At 47.3% G+C, this 10299-nt stretch overlaps 1 protein-coding gene across 1 annotated transcript in view; it reads right to left on the minus strand.

Annotated features, from left to right (window-relative positions):
* The window catches only part of CPOX (coproporphyrinogen oxidase), a 42297-nt gene extending 32511 nt beyond the window's left edge, over positions 1–9786 (minus strand). The window contains exons 1-3 of the mRNA XM_089682947.1: positions 9286–9786; positions 6549–6692; positions 1301–1411 (exon numbers count right to left, since the gene is read on the minus strand). Coding sequence (XP_089539073.1) covers positions 1301–1411; positions 6549–6692; positions 9286–9685 — 655 coding nt within the window. The 5' untranslated portion in view covers positions 9686–9786. The remainder of the gene's footprint in view (positions 1–1300; positions 1412–6548; positions 6693–9285) is intronic.
* Positions 9787–10299: the final 513 nt, after the last annotated feature.

The raw sequence follows: 10299 nt of genomic DNA on the forward strand, positions 1-10299 counted from the left end.
AGACAACCCCAAAACAGGAATGGTTTTACAGGTTAAGGCCACTGACATTTTTTTCCCCTACTCATCTTTTCTGACTATTTTTCACTAGTTTTGCATTTGGCTAGGGTCAGTGTCGCTACTGATAGCATGAGGAGATACCTGAACCCAACAGAAGTTGCAGAGGCAGTCCAACTCCTCCAGGATGGCACATCAATACGTGCCATTGCCAGAAGGTTTGCTGTGTCTCCCAGCAAAGTCTCAAGAGCATGGAGGAGATTCTAGGAGACAGGCAGTTACTCCAGGAGAGCTGGACAGGGCCATAGAAAGCCCTAACCCATCAGCAGGACCAGTATCTGCTCCTTTGTGCAAGGAGGAACAGGATGAGCACTGCCAGAGCCCTACAAAATTACCTCCAGCAGGCCACTGGTGTGAATGTCTCTGACCAAATAATCAGAAACAGACTTCATGAGGGTGGCCTGAGGGCCCAACATCCTCTAGTGGACCCAGCACCATAGAGCTCGATTGGCATTTGCCATTGAACACCAGAATTGGCAGGTCCACAACTGGAGCCCTGTGCTTTTCACAGATGAGAGCAGGTTCACCCAGAGCACATGTGACAGATATGAAAGGGTCTGGAGAAGTTGTGGAGAACATTATGCTGCCTGTAACATCATTCAGCATGACCGGTTTGGTGGTGGGTCAGTGATGGTCTGGGGATGCATAACCATGGAGGGACACACAGACCTCTACAGGATTGAGAATGGCTCCCTGACTGCTATTAGGTATCAATATGAAATCCTTGGACCAACTGTCAGACCCTTCACTGGTGCAGTGGGTCCTGGGTTCCTCCTGGTGCACGACAATGCCCGGCCTCAGGTTGGGAGAGTATGCAGGCAGTTCCTGGAGGATGAAGGAATTGATACCACTGAATGGCCCCCATGCTCTCCTGACCTAAATCCAATAGAACACCTCTAGGATATCATGTTTTGGTCCATCTGACGCCGCCAGGTTGCCCCTTAGACTGTCCAGGAGCTCAGTGATGCCCTGGTCCAGATCTGGGAGGAAATACCCCAGGACACCATCTGTTGTCTCATTAGGAGCATGCCCTGACATTGTCAGGCACGCATACAAGCCCGTGGGGGCGATACAAACTACATATTACCCAGTCCATATCAGTATAGATATCCATCATGTTTTTTCCCCATTGAGATCTGAAGTGTTCCTTTAATTTTTTTGAACAGTGTATACATTTCAAATACATAATACATAGAATACAGGACATACTTTCCATGTACATCTGACATTGTGTTCACATTCTTACCATCAGCCTCCTCAATTTCAAAGTATCTGTAGTTGAAGTGGATGGTTGGGACATGGGGATTCTTGGGGTGGATAACAGAACTAACCCCCATAGCAGTGAAAGGCAGCTTCCCTGAAGATAGGACAAAAAAAAAAAAAAAAATAGGAAGGGAAGGAAAATTTACACCAAAAACTCACAAGATAATTCTAGTTGTAAATCAAAAATGTATAACAATAAAAAGGGATACCCCAATGTTGTTGGTGCAAGAGCTTTCTTCCCAGTACTATGCTTTTCCTACACCTAGGTGCCATGTCAGGACTACCCTAGAACAAGACTTGCTTTACAGTAAACCAACAGTTGAAATATCTACATATACCCTTTATATATACACACACATTTTACCTACAAAATCTTGCACAGCCAAATCTTGTGGTTTACAAACATTTCCCAATTAGCCAAATCAGAACGATGACCTATATTGTGCTACAACAAAGAAAATCAGCTTTCATCTTATCCTCCAGCCTACTCATTGCACAGGGAATCAACATCACCACCTCCATCCAGTAAGCATACTTAGGCCTCATTCACACAGGTATATTACTGATCTATACCAAGGGCTGTCTTCAGCCACTCAGGATCCATAGGTGTTCATGCAGGCAGCCAATTTCAAATCAATGACAGTCAGCTGGCTGCACTGACCTTCACACATATACCAAAGAGAATGTTCCCCCAAAGCCAACCCTAACCTGCCACTCTACTATACTAACCTGCCCTAAATTGACACAATACCACCCTAATCTGATACTTTACCACCCTAATTTTACATTATACTGCCCTAACCCAGACACTATACTGATCTCAGTTATGCATAGTGTGGGTAGGAGGAGCTCTGCTGCCTGTGTCCATGCTGTGTGCAGTGCAGGGGTGGGAGAAGGCGATGTGCCCCTGTCCTCTGCCCTGCTGACCTCCCATCCTCCTTCCCCTCTGAAATTTTTTTACTGCACCCTCACATTGAACAGACTAGATCCAGCCCTGCCAGAGAGTACATCTACGCAGATCGAGAGCATAGATCAGAAAGCAGACTGGGTTCTGATCTGTGCACCTGTCATGAGGCCTAAGCCCTGATTCACACCGGTGCAACTTCAGGTGCCACGAGATTTACAAATCACACCTGAAGTCGCATCTAATGTATTTCTGTGGCACGGTCTTAATCAGTGAGATATGAAGTAGCTCAATTTTCAAAAGTAGTTCCTGCATTACTTTTTTCTGATTTCATTGTGAATTGCATTGACTTCTGTTAAGTTGCAAGTTGCCGTTCACAAACAGTGCCTGCATTTTCAAGCTGTGCGTGCTCTGTCTCCTCCGGACACAGCGGAACACCGATCGCTGTACAGGAACTCTGTGAGGTCCTGATCATGTGATCACTGATTGGCCAATCATGTGATCACATGAATAGTAGTAAGCAAGATGTCATTTCTGACATTGCCTACTACTAGTGAAATATGAATGAATGATCACAGAGGTCACATGGTAAAAGGCTATTCACAACAGCCTTGCACCAGGTGACAAGCTGTGACCAATCACAGCTCTCACAGTATTTCTCAATGGCTGCAAGAATGCAGCCAGAGAGAAGGAGAAATTATTGCTTTTACAGCCTTTATGGGTGTAAAAGCAATCAGTGTAAAAAAAGAAAAAATTTTCATCACCCCCCCACAAGTAGTACAGTGTCACTATGGTGACACTGTACTGCTAGGCTGATAGTATGTTAAAAAAAAAAAAAAAAAATACCACCAAAATAAGGTTTTATCAGTCTCAAAAAAATGGTAAAAAAAATTCATATGGGTATAGTGTTGCATGACCACGCAATTGTCATTCAAAGTGTGACAGCACTGAAAGCTGAAAATTGGCCTGGACAGGAAGGGGGTAAAAGTGTCCGGACTTGAAGTGGTTAAATAAAGTTGAAAGCTGCAGTGAAATCGGATATACAAATCACACTGATCTGCAGCTTTGAAATCACACTACTTCAAGTGAATTCAGTGTGCATTCAGTGTGAGCCGGGGCTTAGGGAGCATTAGGGGAAACCATAACTAGTGCAGACATCTGTTTCTGATTTGAACCATTGTGTATCACCAGAATGACTTGACAAACCTAGTCCTTGATGGGTAAAACCAGAAACTGGCAATTATGGTATGACAGCCAGGCTGCATAGACAGTAACTGAGCAGTGTAACTTTCCAGAGTACTTGGTGGGGTGGAGGTTACAGCTCCTGCTGTACCTTCTGCACCTGCCTGGATGGAAGTGTTGCAGGTTTGGAGACCCTAAAGCTGGCCATACATGTTTTTTATCAGCCTGCGACTAACAGACTCCTCCATCTGCACAAATGATGTGGTTGGAGGGATCCCTCCTGCTGGACGCTGTATTCTGACAGCAGGACCCACCACTATCAGAATACACTGATCTGCAGCCATGACCAATGGAAGATTTTACAACATGTCCCTTCAACAGAAGTCAGCTGGACAATCAACCTCTGTCTGGTGGGAAAGCCCACATACTGGTTGAAATATGCCTGTCCCCGGCAGGGCTGGCTAAATTCACATAAGTGTAGGGTCAGTTTAACACGACGACTACATCTCTGTTCTTCAGACCCGTAGGCTTTGTTTTGTGAATGACCTGAAGGAGGAAGGAGGGGGATGACAGATGCAATAGTAGCACAGTTTCAACATCCTAGAAGGCTGTTCTCCCCTCCCAAGGAAAAGAACAGATTTGACAACTGCAGAATAAAGACTGCATTGGGGGGGTTAAAGCCTTGAGCTGTACTTAAAGAATAGTTCTAAATATAGCGGTTGTCAATACAAATGTCGTCATATGCTGTTCCCCTCCTAGATCTAAGATATGAACAATGTAATCCTTAACTACTGATCCTCATCCAGTCAGGGTATGGTGGGTCAGAGAGTGTGTACAGGAAGGCGATCAATGTCATACTGGGTGGGGAGGTTATTTCCACTTATTCTGTGCAAAGAAATCAACTATGCTCAGTGCCAGATTACCAAATAGGCACCAGCCTATGGGCCCCATGCTGTTTAAGGGCCTGCAACAACAGATTAAAATAATATAGATTTGATCTTGAAAGAAAATTACAATGACGCTTTCTCAAAATTATTTACAAAAAAAAAAAAAAGACAAATTAATCAACGCAAAGAAACGAAAACTTTACATTAACCACTTGCCCCCCCAGAAGGTTTTACCCACTCATGATGTTGAAAAAAAATTATAATTTTCCGCTGTTATAAAACATATCCAATAAAATCAAAATTTATTTTGGGGACACTAGTCTAGTTCTGGTTGTGATCAAGATACTGCACCAGACACTATACTAGTATTGGAGGAGATTAGCGCCTTATAGTGTGACTGTGATAATATGGCAGGCAATCTGGTGCTGACACTGGCTGGGAGGGAAACTAAGTGACCAATACAAATACAGTGATAATACTATACACGGTCACTATACTAATGACGTTGGCTAGGTGACAGGGCAATCAAAAGGTTAACTGTGGAGGGCAATAAATTGGTAAATGTGCCTAACAATTGTATATGTGCTGCTTGTACAGAATCTGGCTGGCTTCTCCCCCTGAACGAAAAGAAGTCAGGAAGGAAGAAACCAGCCAGATCCTGTGTGTTCTGTTTACAAACAGAGGTCTATGCTGTGATTGACCACAGCTGATCAGCAGGTACACAGCCATAATCATTGGCTGTAACCTGCTGACAAACTCGTGCTGTGACCAATCATAGCTCAGATCAGCAGGGGGCGATCACACATGTGCCTGAAACCCTGAACCAAGTTGCAATGTACAGGAATGTTGCTGTGCCTGCAGAGGCGGTAAGTGGTTAAAAACTCTATAGAGAAAATATTGTATTAAACCCGTGTTGCTGACACTTCCTGGGCCTTTAAGGGGTTTCTTACCCTGGGAGTCAGGATTTAGGGTCATGTGACCGCTGTAATTGGTTATCACGGCAGTCACATGATCAGACAGCTCCCAATCGCAGGTAGCAATCAGGAGCTCTCTGTGAGGCACCGGCAACTGCGCCAAGAGCGCACTCTCGACACATGTTTGTTTACATCAGGTACGCAAATATGCAGATCTCGACAGCAAGGCCCAGCCACTGAGAGGCCGCATATTTGCGTAGAACGGGTGCCAAGGGGTTAACTTAATGTACCCAAGAACAACTTAAACAAAGGATTTCCCAGCAACACTTACCAGCCAGTCTACAACACAAACAATATGGCCCTGTCTAAACAGTTTGCAATAAAAACAGAGGGTTTTGTTTGCACAAATTTGCAAATACATGTGTAAGGCTGGCCATACATTATACAATTATCTGGAGATTTTTGGTTTAGATTTACCAAAAACCATATAATAGGAGGACAAACCTAAACAACACTTTCAGTTGTATCCAATTAGGCAGGCCCTTGCACTACACAGTTGAAGGTAAATCTAAAGGAAATTGGGCAGAAAATTGGAAGATAATTGTATAATGTATGGCCAGCCTTAGCCACAGTTCCACGGCAAGGGTCCTCTGTATACTGTGGACCCAACTCAAAAACTTCCAGAGCCTCCATAGTAGGACGACATATATCAATGGATAGGTTAAGGGCAGGAGGAGCTTATCCCTGCTTAAAGGTATAGGGACGCACAAAACGCTCAGCTATAGCAAAATGACAGCAAAGACATCTAGTGCGGCCCTGCATCCAAATTAGCCAACTGCACAGAAAATGGCAACCATCCCAGCCTATAACCATCCGTAGCAGTAAGGTACACATGAAAGGGCAATGTGGCCAAATTGGTTGTTTTGCAGGCTGGCAAGTGTTGCTGAGAAATGCTTTGTTTGCGATGTGCGTTGCCTTCCATGTGCACCTTGCTGCTAGGGTGGGTTGTAGGTTGGGACAGTTGCCATTTTTTGTGCAATGACAACTTAAAGTACATAAACCATAGACATCAGGTTCACATGACAGTTTGGCAGCTGAAAGAAGATGAGCTTTTAAAAGACAGTTTGTAAGATTTTGGTGCAACCTACGTACATGTAATGAACAGTAGTGATGTCATCTTCATCTAGCAGACAGCGTCATCGCTCTACAGCACATGCATGAGAAACCTCCAGAAAACTACGAGGGGGGGCCCCAAGGTTTCCACTGTCTAGGGGCCTCCAAGGAGTTTAATATGGCACTGGCGGTTAATCTACCGAATATAGGTACACATCAAAGAGCTCTTACCATCTTTGGTTTTAATGTTCTTTCCTCTACTCTTCATCTGCTGGATGGATTCTTCTGACAGGTATCCATGGACCACAGACACATTGACTCCCGCCTTCTCAAAGACTTTACCATCCTGAAGAACACAGCTGATGCCTCCTCCACCTACAATAAGAACAAAACTTACTTAAAATTTTAAAAATGTTCAATGTGGACCGAGGACCTGGAATTAAAAACAAAGCACCAGCCAAGTATTTTATATAGAGATAATGGAAAATAGAATCAGATGTCTATGTACCAATCAGATCTGGACAGATCTTTTGTTGTATTCCTGTAATTAATGCACTGGGAAAAAGGGTTGAAATTATTTTACAAATCCCACTTGGCAATCCTTTCTTACAATGTACTCCTTTCATTCATAAGGACTTTAAGCTGTGATCCAATTACATTTGGTTGAAGAAGTCAGGAAATCAGTCCCTGACAGAGAACACGTAGACCAGTAAAAGCCCCAAGTCTAAGTTTTCCAAGTCAGCAATCCATGGGATTATATCCAGAAAGCCCTGTGGATCCAGAGAAATGGAATGATGACAGATCTATGGCTTCCATGATGAATATACATGGACCTAACCACCCCCCCCCCCTTCCTCAGAGGACTCATTCACCCCGACAATGACATACAAGTGCTCAGAGATTTCTAAACACTTAAAAGGGAAACCTCACTCAAAAAGGAGAAGTACTGCTCATCCTCTTCCACACACTAGGATTTTCTGGAGGGGGAGTGAGTACCATTTTATGGTCGATATCCACTTCCATAGACCTTTCCTGGGCAAGGATAGCATTTACTCGTCCCTGTCTGCAGCTTTTTAGGACACAGCACATGTCCGGGGGGAGGGGCAGGGCATGGTGCTGGATCAGTCTCCCTGCACCGCATATCTCATCCATGTCCAGCAGGGAGCAGCGACTGTGATTTGTTCAGGAGTCACAGGATGGTGGTGCCAGGAATCCAGCAGCAGTGAGAAGACTTGGCTGTAGGAGGACAGTGCTGGAATCCATGGACTAGTGAGTTTCAGAATGGGGCCATTTGAGATGAGATACAGGAGACCCAGAGGGGGAAGGTGGCGATCAGCCATCGACGGATGCCCCTCTGAAAACACTGGGACAGTCCTGCAGCCAATTGTGGCCACTGGCATGTATTCTCCCATGGAGTGATTACCTGTGAATGATCAGTCCTGGACACGAACAGTCCTCACCCAGCACTGATACATTGGTAATGGCAAATGTCCCCATTCAGTGTGATGGGATGAGGCGGGAGACTCATACACCATTAACAAAAAACACACTGGGTGGGTATTCTGTTCACTGCTGGAGGATGAGCCCCCATTGCCCAACACCTGACCACACCCAACATGTAGAGTCCCATTTCTACTTACTGCCCCCCCCCCCGTCACACTTGTGTGCTCAGCGCACGCTACACACTCAAAGCGCACTTTTTTTTTTTTTTAAAAAAAAAAAGCATATTCTGTTGGATGCGCTTATAAACACACAATACACATTTGTGCACCTGAAGCACTATTAAAGCGCCCCCGCTCTAGAACACCCCCCACCCCAGAATCCCTTTCACCTGCACCCGCTAGAACCCCTCTTGGAGAACCAGGATACACCCCCCTGACGCTGGATACAGGTGCAGGATCACTCAGACAACACTTGTAAATTGCACAATCACAATGCGGAGTCCCCGTATTTGCTATTGTCCTGATCACACTCCCCGCTCAGTCCAGTATACAGCCCCCACCCAGAGAAATACAGGAGCCATCGGAGAAGACATCAATGCAGTGATCAGCGTCCCAACTCATCTTCCTACAGGATGCTGATCAATGTTCTACAGACAGTAGGCGCTGGTTCAGGGTACTGATCAATGTCATCCATCTACCCCAAAGTTTCATACTTTCCTGTCCACACTACCACCAGATCCACAGGGAGCATCCTGACTGTACAAAGCTGGCACAGGACAGTGATCATCACCCCACAGACAGTACAAGCAGAGAGGTCAACCATCAGAGAGTACCGGTGGACACAGGACAGCAATCAGCACCCACAGCCAGCGCAGGGACAGGACAGCGATCAGCACCCACAGCCAGGACACGGACAGGACAGCGATCAGCACCCACAGCCAGCGCACGGACAGGACAGGACAGCGATCAGCACCCACAGCCAGCGCACGGACAGGACAGGACAGCGATCAGCACCCACAGCCAGCGCACGGACAGGACAGGGATCAGCACCCACAGCCAGCGCACGGACAGGACAGCGATCAGCAGGCAGACAGCAGTGATCAGTGTCTCAGACAGTACAAGCTGGTACAGGTCACTGATCAGCACCCCTAGGACAGTACAAGGCAGGCACAAGTCAGTGATCAGCACTGGAGGTCAGTGTAAGGACAGGACAGTGATCAGCAACCCCTTCAGACAGTGTAAGCAGAGAGGTCAATGATCTGCACCCCACAGACAGTACAAGGCAGGCAGATGACAGTGATCAGCGTCCCTCTGACAGTATTAGCAGTAAGACAATAGTGATCAGACACAGGACAGTATCAACTCCCCTCTAAAAACATTATCCGCTGAGAGGTCAGAGATCACTGCCTCGCAGACAGTGACCATCTTCCCAATGACAGTGATCAACATCCCCCAACAGGACAATCAGCTGTGATCCCCCCCGACAGCGATCACCTCCCCACAGACAGTGATGACCGGGCTCTCACCCTCGTTCCTCTCCCAGCGGTCCACAGTGAAGGTGGCGCCCCCGTCCGCCCTCTCTAGGGCCCGGCACACGTCGGCCTGGGTCTCCATGATGAGGAGCTCCATGCTGGTCTTGGTCTCCCGGCTCTTCTCCTTCAGATCCTCTACGGAGGTCACCGGGGCCGCCATGAACGTCTGACACCGCCGGGCCACCTCGTTCTCCTCCGCCGCCATCTCTGCCCGTTGTAGCCGGGAGAATCCCGCCGCCAGACCGGCCACCACCGCAGCCCCCAGCAGGACCGAGGAGCCGGCTCTGGCCCGAGAGCGGACCGCCGGAGTGTGGAAAGCCCGGACCCCCATGGAGGAGAGCGGCCACTTCCCCCGGAGCGCCCGGCCCAACCTCCCCGCCATCTGTACGGACATCACTGCGACCACCGACTACCCAGCCCGCTATATGTACACGTGACCGGGGACACCGACTATGACCGGGCGCACGTCTCCACAGAGGGGAGGGGCCCAGGACACGGGGGCGGGATCTGTCATCGAGCGCTGCGCTGCTATTGGGAGGTGTGCTCGGTCATGTGACTGTGGGCGGGCCGGGGAATACACCGGAACAGAGCCGTGTGAGCTCCGTGTACGCTTCACATACCTGTCAGTACAATCCGACACCATCATAGTACGCATCCGTGCTGACACTACGTCCACAGGAGCGGATCACATGCGGGCTGTAGGTGTGCGGAATCTGCGGCCACGTCCCCAAATATCGCACGTCAGCCTGAAATCGTCAATTCGTCTATTTACCGCAAAACAGTCACATTGCTCGGGAAGGCGGCATTCACACCTGAGCGTTTTATAGCACGAAGCTCGAAAACGCTCGGGAAAAATCAATATTACTCTGTGGAGATGGTTCACATGTAGACTCCAAGTCACCTGAAGCAGAACGCCTGAAGCTCCAAAAGTTTCACAGCTACTTTTGTAGCTCAAATTAGGCAGATTTGCATGTTTATGGTTCATCTTTATTCCCATAGAAAAGAATA

The sequence above is a fragment of the Staurois parvus genome, unplaced genomic scaffold (genome assembly GCF_062004578.1).
Source record: "Staurois parvus isolate SC_StPar_1 unplaced genomic scaffold, SC_StPar_1.0 ptg000299l, whole genome shotgun sequence".
Classification (NCBI taxonomy): Eukaryota; Metazoa; Chordata; class Amphibia; order Anura; family Ranidae; genus Staurois; species Staurois parvus.